The following is a 24,400-nucleotide window of genomic DNA, read 5'->3' on the forward strand; positions in this document are numbered from 1 at the left end:
GCACTGTCTCATCTAATGTTCACAACAGTCCTATAAGCTACTAGCATTGTCCCATCTCAGAGTGGATAAGCTGAGCCCCAGAGGACTCAGGAACTGGCCCAAGATCTACTGTACCTGCTACGTCTCCTCCTGGGTGGTGGAAGCAGCAGCGGAGCTCAGGCCTGTCTGATGTCTGACCCAGACCCTGAGCTAAGAGCTCTCTGTACCCTACACTGCCATTAATAGCTTCATCTGCACAGCCATTATGCAGCTCTACTTTCTGTCCAGCCTCTCATTTCATAAACTGGAAGGTCCCAGGGGCCATTGAGAGGGACCATCCTGCCCATGCAGGAGCTCTCCTGCCCCACACCCATTCATCTCCACACCAGTTACCAATTCATGGCCCCTCAGTGCCAAAGTCCCCTTTCACTACCTGCTCTGGGACAATGGACTAAGTTCCTTTAGACCTCTCTCCTATTTTTTGTTAATTATACAAATAGTTACTTTCATATACCACATCACTCTTTGCACATGTGTGGGACCCAATATTTACATACACATACAGCCTTACAAGAAGGATGTAACACCAGTTGGATACAGAAGCATATTCACAGAAAAACAATACGAAAGATACTATTAATAGTATTATTTCTAGGGAGCGAAGAAAAGGAATGGTTGGATCTATGAGGTCACTGGACTTGTACTTTTTACAGCATACAGTTCTGCAGTGTTTTAAGTTTTTACAAACATGTAATACTTTTCAAATGTTTTTAATTTTTAATTATCATGGATACATAACAGTTGTACATTTTATGGGGTGTATGTGATGCTTTGATACAGGCATACAATGTGTAATGATCAAATCAGGGTAACTGGGGTACCCATCACTTCACACACTTTTCCTTTCTTTGCGTTAGGAAAATTCTAATTCTACTTTCAGTTATTTAAAAATATAAATTATTTTTAATTATCAACATTAATTTTTAAGATAATATTAACTAAGCAGAGGTACTGGGGTCCTAAATTTTGGGGCCTGTATGCTTCATGGACTTATATGAGGGGCTACAAAAACAAATGCCCCCAGGGAAGGCAGGTAAAGTAAGTTGAGCAGCTTGGACTGCTGCATATGGATTGTGGCAGGTGGGGCAGAGCAAACCTGTCTGCAGTGTGTGCCTCTGTCCCTCATAATGAGTGCAGTGTCAGGCCTTCTTAGTAGAGGGTTCTGGGGGACACACATGGGACCCATCAGCTGTGCCTCGCCAGCCCACCAGCACCCTGGAGGACTGCTTCCTGCTTTCCCCACGGGTGCAGACCTTGAAAGCCAGCAAACTCCCTTGCCATCCAGCGGCCTGGACCCCATCACCTCCAACCAGATCTGAACCCCTTCCAAATGTATCCTTCTTTGGGTCCACCTCCTTGGCCCTAGGATGCCATACAGAGTTTTCTTCTATCTTACACTTACTCTTTTCACATAGTTTAATAAGTCAATTTCCACCATCTTCTTCCCGCTGGCTTTCGCTGAGGCCACCTCCACCTGTGAACGTCAGGCGTGACAAGCACAGGATCCAGGCTTAGCCAAGGAGAGCCAGTGATCTTGCGGATAAGGTGACTCGTGAGAGAAGGGCCCATGAGACCCCCAGCTGGGATTTTACCAGAAATACTAGGAAAGAAGGGTTCTTCACCCTCGGGTGAAGATAAGAAAACACGCTAAGAAAACAAGCCTGGGGCAGACACCCTGCTCCCACTGAAAGACTAGTCAGCCTGAAATCAAGTCTGCAAGCAGGACTCCAAAGAGAGCAATGAGAAGTTCCTGATTACCTTGGGAGAGGGCAAAGGTCTACCCATCCCTGGACTTTCAGTCTCAGAATCAGTAAATTGGTTTTTGTTTTATTTTACTTTGCTCAAGCCAATTTGAGTTGGGTGTCTGTTCACCACTACCCAAAATCTCCTAAGATCCCTGTCTGCCACATGGCTGGACCATCCTTAAACACACATTCCTAGTGGCTTTGTGTGTCCCCGATTCTAATTTCTGAAGGTGCACAACAGCTGAAAGCCTGCGTTTTACCATCCTGTCCTCTTCACGCTGACTTCGTGACAGCTGTGCTGTCCACCATGGTAGCTTCTACCGAGTGTGGCTATTTTAAGTTTAAATGAATTAAAATAAAATAAGTAATTCAGGACCTCATTGTCACTGGCCACGTGGAATGCTCCATGTGGCCAGTGGCAACGGACTAGACTGTGCAGAGAACATTCCGGCAAGGCTGAGGGCTCTACTGGATGATGCTGCCTGAGAGCATCCCTTTCAAGACATCTCCTTCCACCGCTCTCTTGAACTGATGTCCACCCCAGAGGACACACACGTGAACATTACTAAGTGGACTTCACAACAGAGGGAAACTTGCCTACACAGGGTTTCTCAAACTTCAGCCATTTTCATACACACATGGGATGTCTATGATATTCAAATACCTCTACCTTCTACCTACAGGATTTTGTCTAAATTTGAATACCTTACATTACTGGTTCCCAGCTAGAGGCAATTTTGTGCCCCCAGAGTGGGTGAGTATCTGGCAATGCCTGGAGACATTTGTGGCTGTCACAACTAGAGGATGCTCCTGGCATTTAGTGCACAGAGGCGGCCAGGGATGCTGCTAAACACCTTGCAAAGCAGAGGCCTCCGCAACAGAGGATTATCCAGTCCAACGTGCCACCAGCACCCAGTCTGAGAACTCCTACTCTAGGTTTCATGTACAAATGATTTGTTGTAAATGGATTTGCTCCATTTACATAAATTTACTTGAAAAGGTAGCCTCACACTACTACCATAAATGGAAACCAGTATCACTTGCCATAAATAGGAGATAAACGACAAAATCAACACAATGAAAAGCAAACCGTGTCACTCAATTCCAGTGGGATGCTGCAGCCAGCTGTGGCGCTGAGCCTGCAGCCTGCTCTGTCCGCTCTGTTCCTCCTTGCCCCAGAGACACCAGCAAGTGCTTTGTGTCTAAAGTGGGCCCTGACGGGTTGCAAATGTTGAAGGAAAATTGAAAAAAAGAAATAAATGTCCTACTAAATGTCTCAATGTGATTTAGTCCCTGTCCATAAATTCCTTCTTAAACATTATCCTGCAGCACCTACAACCATCACCTGCCCACGTTTTCGGAACTGCTGTCTGGCCGTAGAAATTTCGAGCCTGGTGGCAAATTTACAAGTGACCAATTTTTCCCGTATGTGTCCAAACAGAAGAGGTGGAGACCAGGCACCCTGTTAATGGCTGGATTTATCCCTGCAACTCTCTCAACTCTCTCCTCTCCTGGTGGCTGCTGCCACACCCTATGTGTCTAAAGGATGAACTTTAGCCCCGAGAGCTCAAGAGGAGCAGTTGCCCTGAGCAGTGTGGTGGGGGGTGTCACTTTGGTGTCATGGATGCTGCAGTTGTTTCTTAACACCAAACTGAACTGTCACTTGCCACGACAAAGAAACTTCTATTCCACATTCTGGGCTGGGGAGATGAGCTACCGGACAGAACCCCTTAAGAGTGAAAAATTACTGAACAGCTGGAAACAGAAACGACACCCAAGAGGCGCAGTTTCAGAAGAGCAGGACCACGTGGGCCAGAGGGAGGAATGCTGGTCCTAAGCCAGACAGACCCGGGTGCGAATCCCAGCCCTGCTCCACACTGGCTACTCATCTTTGATTCTTTTCCTATCTGAAAAATGATGATAATAAGACCTGCCTTGCTAATTACTTTGAAGATTAGAGGTTTTATATATAAAGGGCATAGGACAGGGCCTAGCACATAACAGGCATTCAATTAATAATAGATACTATTTCTCTTAAACTATTTTTTCTAGATTAAAAAAAGAAACCAGGAAACCACTTTGACCTGAGTGAGTCTTGCAAAGTTAAATGCAATAGCTATTCAACTAGGGTAAGATACAAGTTTATCAAAAAAAACTTAGTTCACTCTGCTTCTTGCCTAGACCATTTTATATATAAAGGGAAACCAAAATGGATTTTCTTATTATTTGACTCTAAAACAAATAAAGGTTTTGACAGCAGACAGTCTGCTGACCAGATGGGCAGTGGTTTCATGCAATATGGCTGAAATGCAAGGGAAAAGCACATGTTACCGGAGCAGGGCCAAGGAAACAATGTTTCTGCAAAAGGTAACTAATGTTACAGGGCGTTGGCCGCCACAGAAACGATCCTCTCTGCCGCAGGTTCTGCTATAATCAGTAGGCACTCAGGAAATATTTGCTCACTTTCCGGTGTGACGCACCAAACTTTCAGGAAACCAGAGAGTCTGGGAAGGAACAGTCTCATCATTGTCACTGGACAGATCCAGGAAGAATGAAAGAAAAATTAAAATCAATATATCAATATGGAGAAAACCTTCTACAACAGCGGTTCTCAATGGGGCTGGGGGTGTGAGTTTGACCCCTGGGGACACTTGGCAATGTCTGGAGATATGTTTGGTGGTTACACCCACAGGACAAGGTATGACGACTGACATTTAGTGCGTAGACACTAGGGATGCTGCTAAGCATCTCACGAGGCCCGGGATGGTCCCCACAAGGATTATCTGGCCCCAGTTGTCAGCAGTCCTGAGGTTGAGAACCCTACTCTAGAGCAGCGCTGCCCAAAACGTGTCTGTGATGATGGAGATGTCCTACATCTGCGCTGTGCAACACAGTGGGCACCAGCCACGTGCGGCCGTGCAGCACCTGAAATGTGAAATGTGAATTTTATTTCATTCATTTAATTGATTTAAATAAATAGCCACATGTACCTAGGGGCTACCACACTGGACAGCGATTGCTAAGCACTGATACCTCAGGGCAGGGAGTGGAGTTAGAGGAGTGGAAGGGAAGCCATGGAGGGGACCTTGTGCTCTTCCTTCTAAGTACATCTAAGTGGCTGGATTTTTTTTTTTTTTAACTCAGAGAATATAAAATCTGAAATCAGGAAGGATGCAAAGAAGGAAGCTAGTTCACTGAAGTCTGCACCTATCTCTAGCCACAAGATAGGTGCCGGCTGGAGAAGTGGGATTATATCCATCACCACATGAGAAAAGCCAAGTCAACGTGGCAACTTCTCTTTAAATGTAAAGCTCAGACCCTCCAACCGAGCCAAGTCTACCCAGAGGGACGTACCCTACACAAACACTGGTCCCAGCTGAGCAACGGGAAATGCAAGAGGACACTTGCAGCAGCAACAGAGAGAGCAAGGCCCTGGCGATGAGAAAAGCACCCCTGGGCTACCACCTTGTAGCAATTACAAGAATGAGGTGGAGACATACACGCTGGCAGGGCAAGATCCATGTGGTTAAGTGAGAGGAAAACGCATAAGTCAAGAACTATGTATTTATTATTCTACATTTTAATAAAAGTAATACATGTTAATATAAGCCTGGGAAAAAATACTGAGAAACAAACGCTCATACACCCCCCTGTCAGCGTCAGTGCTCCTGAGGGAGGGGACAGGCAGGGATGGTGGAACCTTTCCCTGTTTCGCCTCCCCCCACCACCACCCCCAGTCTGTCCCTATTGGTCCTCTGTGGCCCAGGAAGGCATGACTCCTCTTACAAAAGTCTGACTCATATGGCGTCCCACTCCCACGAGGATCCCATAATTGTAAGACTCAAGTCCAAGGCTCTCACCTTTTTATCCCAGATGATCTCTCATTAATTCACCCTGCGGCAGCCAAGGCAGGCATGCCCGGGAACCCTGCCCTCTCGTCTTCCCCTAACACTCCACTTTTCTCCAGCTACCCAAGCCCTGCACCAGACTCACTCACAACAGACCCCTCCTACACACCTGTGCCCTCACTTCTATTTTCCCTCCAGAATCAACTCTGTGCTCTTCAAAAGAGAAGAGGAAGCAGCTCTGGCTCCCTTAGACTTTACTTCTCTGTTTTCTCTCTAGAACAGGACTGGCAAACTCAAACCTACAGAGGCCCAGCAAGCCACATAAGAGAATAAATGAGCTGGGCGTGGTGGCTCATGCCTGTAATCCTGACACTCTGGGAGGCTGAGGCAGGAGGATCGCTTGAGCTCAGGAGTTCGAGACCAGCCTGAGCAAGAGTGAGACCCCGTCTCTACTAAAAATAGAAAAAATTATCCAGACAACTAAAAAATAGAAAAATTAGCCGGGCATGGTGGCACGTACCAGTATTCCCAGCTACTCGAGAGGCTGAGGCAGAAGGATTGCTTGAGCCCAGGAGTTTGAGGCTGCTGTGAGCTAGGCTGACACCACGACACTTTAGCCCAGGGAACAGAGCAAGACTGTCCCAAAAAAAAAAAAAAAATGAACAAAAATAAACACAGGGCCCAGTGGGACGGGGTATACCTCCAGCTCCTGTCAGGGTGTGTTCCTACAGAAGCCCAGCACAACAGACCATGTGATTCTTCAAGACAAAGTCAAAGACAAATTCTGAAGTGCAAATAATGTTTAAATGTTGGCAATTGATTCAGTCTTTAAACATTACAGTCAAGCCACACAGAGATATCATTTTTCACTTAGCACAATGACAAAGGTCAAAAAGCTTAATAATACCTGTGCTTGGTCAGAATGGGCAAACAGGTACTTTCACGGCAGGGAGGGTCTAAATCAGCACCACCTCAGAGAGGGGAACTTGGCAACAACTATCAAAAGTACAAACGCACATTCATCTCGAGGAATTCCCCTTCAAGATATTCCATACAGTCTAACAAACAAGGACTTATATTCAAGGTTATTCACTGCAACATTGCTAGTAATAGTAAACCATTAGAAATAATCTAAATGACCATCAGTGGTAGACTGGTTAAACAAACTATAGTACTATTCAATGTAATACTATAAAGATACTAAAATAATAAAAAAGAATGAAGAAGGTTGTTATATACTGATATGGAATGAGCCCAGGGTATACTGTTAAGTGGGAAATAATGTACTGTGTAAGGTGTACCAATAGATGAATAAAAAAGGAAAATCTATGTGTGTGTTTCCATATAACTATATAAACATAAAAATACATGTGGGTTTTTTTTGGTAAATGCTTAAAAATTCTTTTGAACAACATAAAAGAAACTAATAAAAGTGGCTGTCTTGGGCGGGTCCAGGCTAGCTGACTAGCGGAGGTAGGAGGGAAGCTGACTTTGCAATGGATTCACTCTTCTATATGTGGTTTAAACACTGAACTATGTGACTTTGAGTAAACCTTTTTTTTTTTTTTTTTTTGAGACAGAGTCTCACTCTGTTGCCTGGGCTAGAGTGCTGTGGCATCAGCCTAGCTCACAGCAACCTCAAACTCCTGGGCTCAAGCAATCCTTCTGCCTCAGCCTCCCGAGTAGCTGGGACTAGAGGCATGCCCAGCTAATTTTTTCTATATATTTTTAGTTGTCCAGCTAATTTCTTTCTATTTTTAGTAGAGACGAGGTCTCACTCTTGCTCAGGCTGGTCTCGAACTCCTGAGCTCAAACGATCCACCAACCTCAGCCTCCCAGAGTGCTAGGATTACAGGCATGAGCCACCGCGCCCAGCCTAAACTTTTTTTTTAATTTAAAAATAAAACAAGAAAACCTCACCCTGCTACCCAAACAGCACACAGCTCTCAATCTGCAGCATCAGCTCTTGGCCCTGAGCTCGTGGGTAAGAGATCACATACCATTCACCTCCCATCCCAGGCCTGGCACACAGGAGGTGCTCTGTCACTAGCGTGGGCTGATGACTCACTCTTCTGGGCCCTTTCACCTGCCCCAGCACACCTACCTTATCTCATGCATTTACACTCTATCCAAGATGTTTGGTTTTCAGTACCAAAACAGCTCTAGGCCATAGCACCCAGCTAGCGCCAAGCACTAGCCTACACGATGCCAAAGTACCAAACAGAATTCAGTGGAAGGCAGTTCCCCAGACACCAAAATAATAAGCAAAAACAGTATTAAGGGCTGAATATATGCCAAGCACCGTGGTGAAGCCCTCAATGTGAATTACTTGCCTTAATCCTCCCAACAGTCCTATAGTGGGAGCTTTCATTCTCCCTCTCTTGCAAGTGAAGATAATGTCCCTCAGAGAGTCCCGTAGCTGATAAGGGGCAGGGCCAGGACGTGAGTCCAGCAGATGGACCCCAGAGCCAGCCCTCTCAGCCACAGAGTTTGGTGATCTCCTCCTGTTGTAGAATCTGAAAGCCACCTCTGAACTGTCTAGATGGCAACCTAGAGAGGAACCCAAATTACAGGGACACAGCAGGAACACACCAAGGGTCCCCCGTGGCATTGCCCAGTCCACCTCCCTCCTCCCTCCAACCCTGCTATGGTGGCTAACACTGCTATTGTACTTTCCATGAGCCACGTGCTTTAGAGTCTAAGAACTCTATACACGTTAACTCATCTGAGTGCTCAAAACCACAGCACTATCATCATGCCCATTTTTCAGAGAGGGAAACTCACATGCCCAAGATCATACAGCCAGTAAGTGGCAGGGCATAAACTTGAACCAAGACAGTCTGACTTGAATCCACACTCTTAACCCCTCAAGACTCTCAGCAGCCAGCCCTTGCCTGGTGGAGCCGCCACCTCCCCTAGGAACCTGTTTTCCTCACCCTGCTCCCACGGAGACCTCAGCAGCAGCCTCTGCGACAGCATTGCTCCACCTTGGGCGTGGCTTTGGCACTGAGACACCCCCAGGAAGGCCATGTTTCCAAAGGTGCTTATAAAATGCCTGAGGTTGCGACAGCTGTTCCTCCGAAAGGAGTTACCTCCAGAAAACAGGGAGTGGAGATGCTGAGGGCTGAGTATGATGACAGCTCAGGTGTGCAAGAGCACTTGGTAGGCAGAATGTTCACACCTTTCCTAGTGTCCCTGCTGCAAGGGAATGCTACGCTGGGCTCCAATAACTATACCGCAGCCCCCTACCCTTTGGAGGGAAGTAAGACATTATTGCAGTTGGTCCTGTCATCTACACAGCTCTGTCAGGAGGAACCGTATATAGATTTTCTGTTATTCATTCAAAAAATATTCACTGAATGCTTACTTACAAATATATTTAAATAACTACCCAATGTGCCACCGTGAGGAGTTAAGCTCACCCAGTACACTTACAAAGCATTTATTACGTAAAATGGCAGGCGGAGAAAGCCCTCACCCAAATCCTGACCCTGCGACATGGGAAAAAAAAAATCCAGGCTTTCTCAGGGTGTAAAACGGCAGAACCCTTCTAGAAAGCCACCTAGTAATAACATGCATTAGAGCCCTTGAACACCCACGCATTCCATTTAACCCAGCGACTTGGGAATCCGGCTGATGAAAATTCTCTGAAATGTAGTGGAAAGTTTGTGTGTTGAGACGGCCTCTACGGACTAAGTTGTAATTGACAATAGCATGAATGCACTGAAATGTCACTTAACAGTCCTCCATTAAAGCTACAGATCAGATGGAAGCACCTAAATGTTAACAGCGGGAGGTAGGGCTTTCAGTAATTCTAGCTACTGCATCTTTAACTTTTCTAGAACGGGAATTACTTTTATAATGGGAAAAATAAAACCCTAGTGTTTGGAAGTTCTGTGCGGAGCCCCAGGGCCGGGGAGGGCTCTCAGGCAGGGTGGTGAGGTTGAGTGTGTCAGGTCCTGCCTTCGGGCCATGCAGATCCACTCTGGCTTTGCCATGTGGGAGTATCTCCCCAGCAAGGCCCCAGTCCCACAGCCCCTCCTTCCATCACTTGGCACGATACAGCTCACTGCTACTCAGGAGGACGTTGGTGACTATCTGATGAAGGCGCAGCCTCAGTTAATGCAATTTCTGGGAAATCTTAGAAACCTCGGTGATGCAGCTGCTCCGGGAAAACTGCAAGGACTATAATGGGGGCATCTTCAGCCAAGAAGCAGATATAAGATCAATTTGAGAGCTGTAGCCCAGGCCTCTGACAAGAGGCAGGTAGCTGCATCAGTGGCTCCTTCCTTGAAGCAATGGGCCATGTGGATAAGGAAGGAAAAGGAGGAGGGCAGGAGGAAGAAAAGAAAAGGTCTGGATTCCCCTTTTCTCTATGCAGAAAGGGGTTCCCTTTTTTTTCCTTCTTTTGGCTCCAATACTCAACGTGCACCTTCGCTGAAAGCCCACTGGGTGCCCTGCCCAACACACACACTCTTGATGAATTAGGAATGCAAACTCCCTGGGATTGTTAATGTTTCTGAATAAAGCTAAAGGTGCTGGGGTCAGGCAGACTTCACTGGAACCGTGACTCCCATTCTTCATTCACTCACTCATTGACTCGATCAGCAGAAATTTGCTGAGCACCTACTACGTGCCAGCCTTTGTGTTAAGCACTACGGTGCAAACAACAGGACAAATAAGGGCACTGCTCCCTTGGAGCCTACATTTTGCAGGTAAGCAGGGTAGGAACAGAACACAAGCACATGCCACTCAGTGAGAGGTGGCACCTTTACAGGGGACAGTCTGTGAGGGCCTCTCAGAAGACACAAGTGAACTGAGAGCTGGGAGGCAAGCACAGCAGCTGCAGAGCTGTGGGACCCAGGCTAGGTATTTAACCCCTCTGAGCCCAGCTTCCTGGAAAACAGAATAATGATAGCACCTAGTATTGGACTATGTATAGAGGCCACAAGACAATCCACTTAAAATCCTTAGGACAGCAGCACTGGCACCTAAGAAACCAAGAGAGTTAACAAATTCTTGGGAGAACACCCATTATGTGTCATGAAAATGCAAGCTCCGCACTGTCAGGGATTTCTGTGTCTTCACTGGGATATCCCCAGCGCTCGCACTGCCAGGAACAGAATAAGCGCGCAGTAAATATTTATGGAGTGAATGAATGGATGAATCAACAGTAGTTATTTTAAGTCTTCATGCTATAAATTTTGGTTAACTTTTTTGTGACTGTATAAAGCTTCAAGATCTAGATTTTCTTAAAAATAGCTGGCAATCCTCTGAAGTGTCCAAAAACAGGGTCGAGATTCTTAAGCACTGGTTTTCTGTGGTGCCGTGCACAAAACTGTTTTGTTTGAGTGTCACTTTGTTAATTGGGCTTATCCAACCCCAGATGGGTGACTTCCCAGGCCTTGGGGGTTGGAGGGTGGAGGGTAGAGGGTGAGGGTGCCTCACTCAACTTGCCTTTTGTTAGCTTTTGGACTGACTCTGCTTTGGGGGGCTGGCATTCAGAATGAAAACGTTACTTATAAGGTCAAAATAAAATATGAATCAACTTATAAAAACATAAGGTATTGGTTAAGTAAATTACAGATGTCTACTCAAAGAAATATTACGTTGCCATTTAAAATGCCATTTGTAAAGTACACCATTATGCAGAAAACTAAAATGCTACGTGGAACAAGTAAAAACCCATGTGCTACATGGTTCCTATTCATAAAACAATGTGCACACAGAAACACGACAGGAAGAAAACATCATCTGCTAAAATGTTTGTGTTAACTGTGGTTGTCTTTGAAGGAAAAGTAACACCAGTATTTCCTTTATCAGTTTTCTCTGTGCTCCAATTTTTTTCTTACATACACACACACTCAATTTTTCAATTACAGGAAAATAAAGTCTATACTTTTTTACTGTTTACTTTATAACGCATACTACTCCAGAAGAGAGTGCTCAGTAAGGCCCTGGAAGTTGGAGACCCAGAGGCAGAAAGGCTGCTCTGATGTGACAATTTTGTCAGTTTAGGGTTGGTGTGGCCATGACTTGGCTAACCTATACATCTAAAACTAAATCTCAGTTCAAGAAAAGGAAGTCACTCTCAAGTCACAAATTAAAAATAAATTTCTTACAATGCCACTTGCTCTCAACAGAATGGCTGAAAGGAAAGAAGACAGGCAATACCAAGTGTTGGTGAAGATGCGGAGCAACTGGACGTGCTACTGAAAGTGCAAATTAGTACAATCGCTTTGGAAAACTATTCTACTAATGCTAAATGCAAATAGACCCTAGGGCCCAGGTAAGCCATATGATACATACTAAAAGATGTGTTCAAATATGTTCACAGCAGCACTATTCAGGACAGCCAAAACTGGAAATAGCCCAAATGTTCACCAAAGAGGAGCACAGATAAACAGATCATGACATAGTCTTACAATGATGCTGTGGTCTGAATAGCCGTATCCCCTTCCCCTCAACAAAAATCACCTGCTCTAACTGGACGCTGCAGAAAAACTCAAATAGTCTACTTGATAGGGCATCGAGGACAATAAGGAATGCGGCCACTCATAGTGAACATTAATTTCCTTCATCCAGTGGCTCTCAACCAGGGTGATCTGACCCCCCACGGGACCCTTGGCAATGTCTGGAGACATTTTTTGATTGTCACAGGGTGGTCAGAGGGTGCTACCAGCATCTAGTGGGTAGAGTCCAGGGAGGCTGCTAAACACCCTACAGTGGCCAGGACGGCCCCACAGCAGAAAATTATTGGACGCACAATGCCGACAGTGTCGAGCCTGAGAGGCCCTGACGTCTAAACTGACCAAGCCCGACTGCACCTCTCTCTCATCACCACAAACTGCCCAGCGGAGGTGCGAGATCCCGCCAGGCCTGTGTTATGAGCAGGGCACTGCTGACGCTGCATGCTCCTTCTTCCTTGGGGACAGCAGCCAACAGGCTCTTTCCTGGCATTCAGCAAATGCCACAGAGACTTCATTGGGATGAAGGATGAGCATCCGGCCTGTCCACCTTTCCAGCTCTCACCAGAGCCTTCTTTTCCTCCCCACACGGCTCTCCTTCCAACTGTCCCCACCATAGCCCCCTCAAACTCTATTTAGACAAAAATAAAAGCAGCATTAACATTCCCCAATCAACCTGGTAAACTAATCAATATTTAAAAATCATGATTTTTGTGGATAATTTGGCAAAGTAGAAAAAAAATTTTTTAATCTCTGAGCACAACCAGATTATCTTTGCTCTTGTAGCTATAATGTTGTATTTTTAGCCTGACCGTGCCATTTTAGCATAGGCTACTGCTTCCCAGAATATCAAACATGACATGGGGCATCTACAAACCTAATGAACTGTACGGACTTCATATTTTTCTTTAAAGTGATTCCCTGTTTTTCACTTAAATGAATTCCAAAAGAAAAGTTCCTGCCATTCCTATAAGGAGAAAACAAGTATCATTTGGCACAAACAGGAAGAACCATAAACATGATTGCTAACCCTTAAATGTCTGGCTGAGAGTCACCCAAAGTGATCTCAGCAATGTTTCCCACCGGCCAGTCTCTGAAGACATGTACCAATCTTTCAAACTCACACAAATTAAAGAAAACAGACACTATTAATAAAATCAGCACCATTCTAACTGTGTAGGTAAAAGTCATCAATAAAAATGTTACAACTGCTCTCTTTCTTTCTAAATTAAACCAAACTCCACCACTCTCATGAGTGAAGCTAAGGGCACTTCAAGTCCACTCCAAGAGGCAGCCAAAAAATGTGGCCAGCCCTTATCACTGACTTTCATCACCGCATCTGAGTAAAGATACCAAAAGAACTTTCTGTTCTGAGAAGAGCCAAAAGTCCAAAGAGGGATGGTTCAATGCCTTGCCTCCTCCTTCCAACTCATAGCACTCATGGCTGAGGTCGAGGTCAAAAGGTCACCCCATCTCCTTGGAGGCTGGTCCATAGGGACCTCCACTCAACTGGCCGCTGCAGAGTAGCTGAGAAGAGCTCTTTCCAGGGAAGCGCTGCAGGCCGGGCTCCTATGTCCACACACTATCCCTCAGAGTCCCTCTCTGGGTTTGGAATGACACACCCCCTGGTCTCCACACAGACAGGGAACACCTGGTCTGGTTTTGGTCCTTGAAGGACAGGGCAGGGACTTGGTAACTGGAAGTGGATGGCACAAGTGCAGCTGGGCAGCTGGCAGAGGACGCAGAGATCACTTCCCCATGGACCGCTGCCAAGGCTCATTCGACTGTTCTCATCCAAAGGGAGCAAAGAGCTGTTTGTGCAACTCTCCATTCCACCTTGGGGAGGGAAGGTCGGGGAGTCTCTGGATCACCTCCTGCCCCCAAACCTACACCTTTATGCTATACACCTACTGCAACCTCCATCACATCCAGGCAAGGATTTTAGAGCATGCACCCAGCCCTGTATGCTACAGGCCTCATACTACCTCCATTCTCTCAAAGGAAGGACAACAACACACACACACATGCACCTGGTACACGGTCGATCTTCATTATTTGCAGTCTCTGTGTTTGCAAATGCACCTACTCCCTAAAACTTGTGACCCCAAATTAATACTCGCAGGACTTCTGAAGTCAGACATAGGCAGTGCAGCCAAAATCTGAGCTTCCCCACCCACATGTTCCCCGCTGAGGTTGCATCAGACTCGCTCTGCCTTCTCTTGCAGCTCACACCCCATAAACAAGAGTCCTCTCCATGGTCTGTTAGTGCCACGTGTTTTGCATTTTTGTGCTTTTTCTTGGTGATTTCTCTATTTAAGGTCCCCCCCCACCCCGCCCCAAGCACAGTGCTGAAGTGCTGGCGAGTGTTCCTAAGCACAGGAAGGCTGGCATGTGCCTTCCGGGGAAAATGCGTGTGTTTGGTAAGCTTGTTCAGGCAGGAGTTACAGTGCTACTGGCTGTCAGGTGGAGGTGAATCAATCAACAGCACACACGAAATATGGGGTCTTTAAACAGAAACACACCTAGAACAAGGTTCTGTATCAATCAGTTGACAAAGATGTTGTGGCCAGAGGCTTATAGGAACCTACCCCTGTATTCCCCCTGGGAGCAACGGTTCAGTATTGGGTAATTCTGTGCTCACGGTGACTTTCTAGAACATAACCCCTGAAAATAATGAGAGTCGCTACCTCCACCATGTCAAAGAGAAAGGGTGCTGTAGTTTCCTTATCAGTAAAGTAAGGATTAAAAAAAATACCAACATCAAAGGGCCACTGTGCAATGTGAATAAGGAAATACTAGTGCAAAGCCAAAACACTGCAGATCCTAAATAAATATTCATTTTTCTCCTCCACAGTCAGGTAATGAGTCACACAAACACGTCAATGTAAGCTCTGTGCTCTCAGGCAAGAGGCGGACATGAGCCTTCAAACGCCTCTGACGCATCCACCCAGGCCCAGTCACCTCCCTGGGATGGAGGCCCAGAGTGGGAATCTGCTCTCAGGTCTATAGTACGCACCTATCTGTATTAGCTTCTCCTTGTTGCTGTAACAAATTGCCACAACTTTAGTGCCTTAAAACAATGGAAATTTATTATCTTATAGCTCCAGAGGTCAGAAGTCCAAAATGAGTCTCATGGGTTAAAAATCAAGGTGTGGGCAGGGCTGTGTCCTCCGCGGCTTCCACAGGGAAATCCAGCTCCTTGCTCTCCCAGCTGCTAGAGGCCCTGCCGCCCCCAGCTCGTGGCGCCTTCTTCCATCTTCCAGGCACAGCGTAGTGTCTTCCAAACTTTCCATAACTGATGCTCACTCTCCTGCCTCCGCCTCTCATGTTTAAGGACCTCTGTGATTACACTGGGCCCAAGAGGATAATCCCGGATGACCTCTCCATCTCAAGATCATGAACTTCATCACATCTGTGAGGCCCCTTGCCATGTAATATAACAATGTCATAGTGATTAGAACGTGGACATCTTTGCAGGCCATTATTCTCCGCCATACCATATGTGCTGTAGCCTCCAGAAGAATCCAAATTTCATATTATTTGATTCCTTTCCATTAAATGCTTGGCTTCTTATATCTTTATAAGATTATTCACATAAATAAATTATATTGTAAATTTAAAAAAAGCTTTTTCTGTGTATTATTATGTTCTGACATCTTAAAAAAATCGTTCTGGCTGGGGAGAGACTGCCCCTCCAAGGCTGCCCAATTCTTAAAGATAACAAGGGGCCCAGGCTAGAGCATGTCTTTGATAAGCAAACTAGCCAGTCCAGACCCACACACTTCCTCTAGACAACATTCCTCCACCTTAATCATCCCAGGTACCAGGCAACTAGATAGTACCCCCATAGCCTGGGACTCGCCAAAATTAACCAAACTAGCCAATCCCACCCTGTTCATACTCCCCTTTCCCACGGAAACCCCAACAAAGGCTCGCTCCTGCCTCTGCCTCCCAACCACCCTGGCGTCTTTCCGCTGTGGCCCAGTGTGCTGTGGCATGGCATGCCTCCTGTCTCCAGGACCTCTTGAGTATGATAAACTTTGTTTTATTTTCCTAAGTGTCTCCTCTTGTAACCAACCTCCTCTGACTGACCTTATCATAAAAGAATACAAAACATAATCCCACCAAAAAAAAGTCTCCACTAGAATGTGGGTCTAATATTAAGTCATCTCAAAAGCCAAACAGGACCTAACTTATGCCCCCCCCCCGCCCCGCCAGTGCAGGGACAAAGGAAAAGGCAGACCGAGGGGGTCCAAGGATGTCTTCTCTTTGCCTGCCATTCCCTTGTCCTGGCTCCTATGCCCGAAACACACACACACACACACACACACACACACACACGCACACACGCTCACAAAGCATTCTGTCAGGACATGCAGACTTGATTCCATGAACCACTGAGGATCTCTGAGCCAGCAAGAGGCATGACCAGAAGATGAGAAGGCAGAAGTTTGAGAAGGTCCAACAGACTTCTGCCTGGACCATCGAGAAGAGATTATCCTCACTCTATTCCTAGGAGCAGAGGTTTGACTCTGCTCCTTTTATAAATACATAGATTGGCTTCAGTCCTCTTTCTCTTGACAGGATTTATTGGGTACCTACTCTAAGCCAGGCTCTGTGAAATGGTGATAAAGATGTCAATGACCAGGGCCCCATGGTGTCCCCAGCTGAATGATCACACCAGCACATGTCAAACTGCAATTAGATGAGAAAGAAGAGGAGCAGGTGCTCTGAGAGGCTCCCAGAGTGAGATTTGATCTCTACTCAGGAACATCAGGGGAAAGCTCCCCTGAGGATTCAAGACCCCAAAAAGGCTTCATGGAGGCCAATGTGAAGAGGCAGAGAAGTACATTCCAGGCAGAACATGTGAACAGCATGTGCAAAGGGCCTGCATCACAAGGGAGCCTGAGAGCAGGAGACACCGAGCTGGACCAGGAAGGGGCCGGAGTGTGTTGAGATGGGGACGGAGCAGGCAGGGGCTGCAGCAACACTGCCCAACAGAAGTCTCTGTGAGGTGCAAACGCTCTGTATCTGCACCAGCCAACACAGCACCACTGGCCACATGGGAGTGACAGGCACTGAAATGGTGGTGAGTGTCCCTGAGGAACTGAATTTACAATTTGATTTACTCTATTTTAAATCTGAATTTAAACAGCCATGCAAGGCTAGCAGCTGCCAGATGGGACAGCGCAGGGCTAAGGCACTCAGGGCCTCACAGCGCTGGGAAGCCACTGAGGGTCTGAAGCAGAACACTGTCATGACCACACCATTTGGCTACATCTGCCCTGGTTGCAAAGAGACCTCACGAGACAGTGAAGAGCAGAGATGCAGGGGACAAGTGGTAATGGTGACAATGACAACAACAAGGACCATGATGACCAGGGTGGTGGCAGTGCTAATGGGGATGTGAACAGATTCCTGAGCGATTTAGGGGATTAATTAGCGACCCATTCTCTGAGCTTGGGAACACCAGAGGAAGGAAGAACAGGCCTGTGGTAGGAGCAAGACCACAAGTTTGGTTTTGTTCCGGGGCGGGGGGGGGCGGTGAGGCAGGCAGGATTCGGTTCCTTCAGGCCATGGGTGTGGATGAACTCATCCAGCAGGGCAGCAGGGAAGGGGAAGAGGTCCAGGACCAAATTTTGAGCAATGGCAACATTTAACAATCAGACAGAGGAAGATGAGACCCATGGGGGTCTCACGGAAGACACAGGAAAAACTGGCCAACTGGCTCTCGATATCTCACAGTAGACAAGGAAACCGAAAACACACATCCACACAAGGGCTTGAATGTTCTTAGCAGTGCTACTTATAGTAGCCAAAAACTGGAAGTCACCCAAATGTCCATCATGGTAAATGGATAAACAAAATATCATATATCCATACAATGTAATTCTATGAAGCAATAAAAACAAACCTCAAAAGCATTATGCTAAGTGAAAGAAGCCAGCCACAAAAGACAACATACTGTGTGGCTTCCTTTACGTGAAATTTCCAGAAAAGGCAAACCTACAGAAACAGAACAGATCAGTGGTGGCCTGGGACAAGAGAAGGGATTAACTGTAAACAGCAGGAGGGAACTTTTGGAGGTGATGGAAATGTTCAAAAACTGTATTGTAGGCCAGGAGAGGTATCTCACACCTGTAATCCAGTTTTGGGAGGAAAACACTGTATTACGGTCATGGTTGTACAACTGCATAAATTTGTTTTTTTTTGAATCAATGAATTGTGCACTTTCAATGACTATATTTTATGTTATGTAAATTATACCTTAATAAAGCTTTAAAAAATGATGGTAGAATATGTACCTAAATATCAGCTCTTCTTTTTCAATCCAGTTCATATGCAAAACTTCCTAGTATCCCAAGTTCAAATATATCAAGCATCAAAGTATCCTTGTCCAATTTGGCCATAAAACCTGGAATTTATTATTATGACAAGGCAAAATCTCAGGCTGGTTGGAGCCTAAGCCCCTTGTCCTTTCTGCAATATCAACCAGGGCCTCTACAACTGGATGGAATACTTATATATCCATTTTCCTGAATTTGACCACGAAAGAACAATGAAGTCCGTAACATTTCTAAATTTCCCATCATCAAAGGCCTTCTCCTCTCAAAGAAACATTCTGGAGACCCCAATAGCAAACCTCATGCAAACACCTAATTATCACTATTAGTGCCAGGAAACACCTAAGGCATATGGAGCACTTACTGTTCTAAAGTTTATCCAGATTAAACAACCCTATGAGGTATATATAATTACTGTTATTCCCACTTTACAGATGAAAAACCTGAGGCCCAGAGAGGTAAAGTAGTTTTCCCAAGATCACACAGCTAATAAGTGACAGAGCCTGGGCTCCTAACAATCTCTGCTGTGTCACCAAGAGGGCAACTCCATTCAGCCAGAAGCAAAGGACACGACATCATAAAATGGTTCCCGGCAATATGGGGCAAATGCCTGGTTTCCTAACTAAACCATTTTAACGGTTTTCTCAACATCAGGATGTGGTAACTTTCTCAAGAAAGAAAAGAGCTGTGGGGTCAGAGGATTCCTCCAGCAAGGAAGCTGCATGTCTTGGCAGCACCTGTTGAGTGACCCCAGAATTACACTCTGTCCCCCAGGACATGTGGCACCTTGTTTTTTGTTTTTTTGGGTTTGTTTTGTTTTAATCACAAATCCCCACCATTCTACAGCTTTACTGCCTAGAATCATGAGATGAAATGTGTGGATCAGTTTCAAATCCACCCCCTCTATCTCTGTGACCATGAACATGTTATTTTTCTTAGAGACAGGGTCTCACTATATTGCCCAGGCTGGAGTGTAGTGGCTATTCACAGGTGCAATCATAGCTCACTGCACACTCAAGCTCCTGGGCTCAAGCCATCCTCCCACCCCAGCCTCCAGAGTAGCTGAGACTACAAGTGCATACCACCACACCTGGCTACCATGAATAAGCTATTTAACATTAATCAATCTTAGTTTCCTCATCTATAAAATGGGGAAATTAACCCCAAAAACTCACACAGTTGTCGCAAGAATTAAAACAGGTCCATTGATCTCAAGTGCTGATGCATCATGTATTAATATCAGTTTCTTCTTCCTTTAACTCACTCCTCTCTCCACTGCCTCCCCACCCCCTGAGTTATATTTCAGGAAGCCCCTCCATCTATCTCTCTGTACTTTCAAACATCGGGATCCCCACCTTGACTCCTAAAATGCAGATTATATACAAGAACATTTATGCAAACGCATGCCACTCCAGGTACAAGATTTGAATCTGAATCCATGTCACTGTTCAGGAAATAAATTAGTTCCAAAGCTGGCAAACTCTAAAGAGGGTGTGATCCTCCATTCCAATACCAACCAGAAACTTTTTATTGTACACAAAATAAAATGATCTGCACCCCTCCGTCTGGGCCTCCATATTAACAGTGCATATTTCTATCATGCTAATAATGATCACTTTTAAGTAATAATCTGCATTTTTCTCTCACGCACTGAATCAGAAGTTCTCAACTATGACTGTATATTAAAATCATCAGGGGAGCTTTGGGGAAAAAAAAATATATACATACAGATGTCCAGGTCCCACCCCGGATTCTTCATTCAAAGATCTAGAATGGGGAGGGGATGGTAGTTATTTGAGTTCCCAGGTGATTCCAAGGCACAGCCCGGGCAGAACACCCACCCTGTTGGGCAGGTCTTGTTTAATTCACATTTGCATCCCCACCACCTGGCACGGCGCCTGCACATAGTAGGCGTCTCATAGTTGTTCACAGCAGGAATTAACCACAGGAATTAACCACAGGACGTTAGAGTCCACTGATTATGTTAATTCATGAAAATATTTACTGCGTGTGTACTCTATGCACCAGGCACAGAACTGTCATCACTAAAACGCAGGAGAGCAGTGAAGGAGGGTGCGGGAACTGTCTCTGGGTCGGACGATCCGGAGGTCAGTCTCCATCTTGCAGCATCTTCCCTGCAGCCCTTAATGTCCTCAAGCTCCAGTCTCCTCTGTAGAACATCCGTGGGGCCCCCTAGCCAGAGGATTCAGGGAAGCCAGGGACAAAGACCCCACAAAATGGCAGCCGGCACCATTCTTTTTTTTTTTTTTTAACTTCACTGACACCTGGTGAAGCCACCCTAGGGGTTCACTCTCCCCACCCCCTGCGTCTCCCGTTCCAAGCAACTGACGCTGCAATAAACGGCCGCCACAGGGAAGTGCCCAGATGCGACAGGACACTCAGGGAAAGGGTGGGTCGCGGCGCGCACAGGGCAGCAGCCTCACCTGAGCGGCCCGTAGGAATGCACATCTCCAGGTCCCGCCCCCAAGACCTCTGACTGGCAGGTCCAGGCGGCGCCTGGGAATATGCATTTTCACCTGCTTACTCCCCCACTCCACCCCCACCCCCAGGTAAGTCTGTCGAAGGCGATGCCACAGCCCTCAAACCTCAACAGGTCACTCTGACATCTCAGAGCAGGAAGACGGCAAAATACCAGCGCGTCCCCGCTCTCCGAATGGGGGAAAACCCAGGCCTCTGTTGCCTAGGCTGCCCTCGGGGTCTGCCACTGCGGGAAGGGCACAGCAGGTGGCAGCCCCCGCCCCTGCGAGGGGGTTCCTTCCCACAAAATGTGTGTGGGAGGGGGACCCCGGGGCCAGTGTCATCAACCGGCCACCAGGAGCCCCTCCCACCCTCTTGCGGCTGCTAATCGGGTCCACCCTGAGCCGGAGGGGCCAGCGGCCAACGCGGGCGCAGGTGGTTCTCGGCGCGGCCTCTCGGGGCTGGAACCCAGGGGCGCCGCGGGGGAACCCCGCGACGTAGGCCATCCTCGCCCCCGCCCCGGAGCTAAGCATATCTAGGCTCCCGGGGAAGGCTCCTCGCCCGGAGCACGGTTTGATACCGGCCAAATCGTAGTCACAAGGACACAGAGTAAGCCCGAAACACTCAAACGGCTAAAAAGCACGGCAGATCCCAATCCGCGGGCGCGTAAACAGCGCCGGAGCAGGCCCGGCTTCTCGGGGCTTCTAAGGGAAGGCGGGCAGTGGAGCCAGGCAGCCGAGCGCTGGAGCCCACGGGGGACGGCTCGGGCGGGGGCCCGGCGCGGGGCCCTCCCCTGCCGGGGAGCCCAGGGGCCTGCAGCCTCCCGGCCCGGCCGCGGGCTCATGGCGCCGGACGCGGCGCGCGGCCCAGCTGTCAGGCCCGGCCGGCGCGGGGCTCCGGGCGCGCGGACAAAGGACGGCGGCCGGGCCCGGGCCCACTCACCCGGCGCGCGGCCTGCTGTCCATCCGCTTCTTCTGCCGCACCGGCTGCAGCGGGATGTTGTCCGTCATGTCGGCGGCGCCGCCCGCCTTGGCCGCCGCGCCCCCAGCGCCGCCTGGGCCGCCGCCCGGTCCGGCCTCCGCGCCGCCGCCCGCCGGCGCCGCGCCGCCCCGGGGGAGGAGGCGGCGGCAGCGGGCGGGCCGGGCCCGCAGCGAGGGGGCGAGCTCGCGAGCGCCGGGCCACGCGCGGAGCCGCCCGCGCGGCCCGACCGACGGACACGGGCGCACCATGGGCCCGAGCTCCGCGCTGCGCCCGCTCGCTCCGCGCGGCGCCTACCACGGGGGGCGGCCGGGCCGTGTCCGCGCCGCCGCCGCCGCAGTGTCCCCGCCCCCGGCCCGCGCCGCGCGCCCCCCACGCGCGCCCACCCGGCCACGCGCCCCCCGCCCACGCCCGCCGTGCACGCGCGCGCCCTGCCGCCGCACCCCCCGAATCCCACAGCCACAATCACATACCAGCCCTGCACACATACACACTCACCCCCCACCCACACCGGACACGCGCGCCCATCAGTCACATTCATTCTCTCACATGCTCACTTTCACCAACGTTCACCTTCACACCCAAGCCCTGCACGCACACACCTGCCATTGCTCACTGCCCCCCAACATCCCGCATTCACCGTCACTCACCTCCCTGTTGGTCACCCTCATCCACACACCCTGCATCTGAGGCCTCACACGTGTGTGCCCCCAGGAATGACAGTCACATGGGGGCATACACCTTGGCTCACTCAGCTTTTCAGACTCCCTCACTCACCGCCCTTCACCATCCTCACACCTGGATTCCTGGAATTTGCAATCTCACACACATATTATCCAAACACGTTTATGATAAACTTCATTCTCACACCTGCTCCCCCAGCCACCTTGGGGGTTTACACATGTGCCCCACTCTCGGGCCTCAGACATCAGTCACATTCCACCTGCCACTGTGGTTCACAATCTCACGCACACCTGAATTCTTCATCCCAGCCCACATCCACCCCCCACTGGCACACTCTCCACACAGTGTCTAGGGGCCAGGAGCTTTCCAAAGGCCTGATAAAGTGTTGAGAGCAGAAAATAAAGTAAATAGTGGGAAAGAACAAAGGAAGGGAGGGAGGTTAAAAATCATTATGTGATTAAAGAGCCTCAAAATGGAATCTTATAAATTCATCATCTGCAACTAAAGCAGACTTTTAACTAGTTACACCTAATGATAGTTCAGGTTGGGTGTGGGTGCCTTTTAATATGTTTGCTATGATATAGGGTGAAACCACCAAATATCCCAGCGTCTGGGCTCTGGGCAAAAGAAGGCAGATCTAGGAGGATCCCAAACCAAGAAGTATGACTTATTTCATGTCCCAAAGAAGTTCCTCAAGAAAAGAAGCATGTCGTTAGAGATGGCTACATTGCACCTGTGGAGAGAAAATGGCATTCTGCAGCCAACAGACCTGGTGTGCCTTGCTTCCTGCTCTCTCCTACATTGATATGTAGTGTGGCACACAGTCAGCACTCAATAAATGCTGTTGAATGGAGGAAGAGGAAGTGTAAACACTCTCACAGACCAATTATGGCATCAGAGTGGGTCTCCCCATCTCCCATCCCTCTCACACCCCACACACCCTCTTCTCCACTCTGCTGCCACATGGGGTACCAGAGAAGACCAAGCAGATAGGCAACATAAAACTTTAACCTAGGGTCCCCCACACAGTTGATATTTAATAAACATGAGCTATTGTTTTTATCAAGCACCTAAAACATGCAGAGGTCCACCTTTAACATTCCCAACAGCCCAGCCAGTTCAGTCCAAATGGTCAGACCCATTTTACAGGTAAGGACATGGAAGCTCACAGTGGCCTGCACAGAGCCATGTGGTTAGCCAGGAACTAGGCTGGGCTCCCAGGCCTGGTCTTTCATGCTCCAAAAAGCAGGAAAAATGGCCTCCAGTGACCAGTTGAACCACAGTTATCATGACACTTCCAGGCACCAACTAATCCTAATGCCAAATATCTTCAAGCTCCTGCAGCCCTTGTGGAGCTCACCTAGGGCTAGGCCACCCTCATCAGATTGTGCCCTGTGTTCTAAAACCTGGAATAACAGTAGAAGTTCCCTCATCTGGGATCCTGTATCACTTCCACGACTTCCCAGCCATGAAACTTGAGGCAAGTTGAAAACTCGGCTGGGCCTCAGTTTCCTCATCTACGAAAGGGGGATAATGATCGTCCCAGCCCCATAAGATTGTTGGAAGGATTAAATGAGTTAGTCATATACACAAAGCAATGAGAAGGGTGCCTGCACACAGAGGAAACACTCTGAGAGCATCATTTTTTGCAGGGTTGTTGGAAGGATTCAGTGCAATAAGAGAACATGTAAAAAAGCACTTAGTACAATGTCTTCCACATGGTAAATACTCATCAAAGATTAGCTATTGCAATTCTTACAACCATGACTATGAATGTTATTATTTTTCCCTAATTCAAGAATGAACACCATGGTATT

General features: G+C 47.9%; 1 protein-coding gene across 1 annotated transcript in view; it reads right to left on the reverse strand.

The window, feature by feature from the left end:
- ATP9A (ATPase phospholipid transporting 9A (putative)) overlaps positions 1 to 22,001 on the reverse strand; it is a 107,699-nt gene extending 85,698 nt beyond the window's left edge. The window contains exon 1 of the mRNA XM_045528077.1: positions 21,864 to 22,001. Coding sequence (XP_045384033.1) covers positions 21,864 to 21,931 — 68 coding nt within the window. The 5' untranslated portion in view covers positions 21,932 to 22,001. The remainder of the gene's footprint in view (positions 1 to 21,863) is intronic.
- Between the last annotated feature and the right edge of the window lie 2,399 nt (positions 22,002 to 24,400).

The sequence above is a fragment of the Lemur catta genome, chromosome 17 (assembly GCF_020740605.2).
Source record: "Lemur catta isolate mLemCat1 chromosome 17, mLemCat1.pri, whole genome shotgun sequence".
NCBI lineage: Eukaryota > Metazoa > Chordata > Mammalia > Primates > Lemuridae > Lemur > Lemur catta.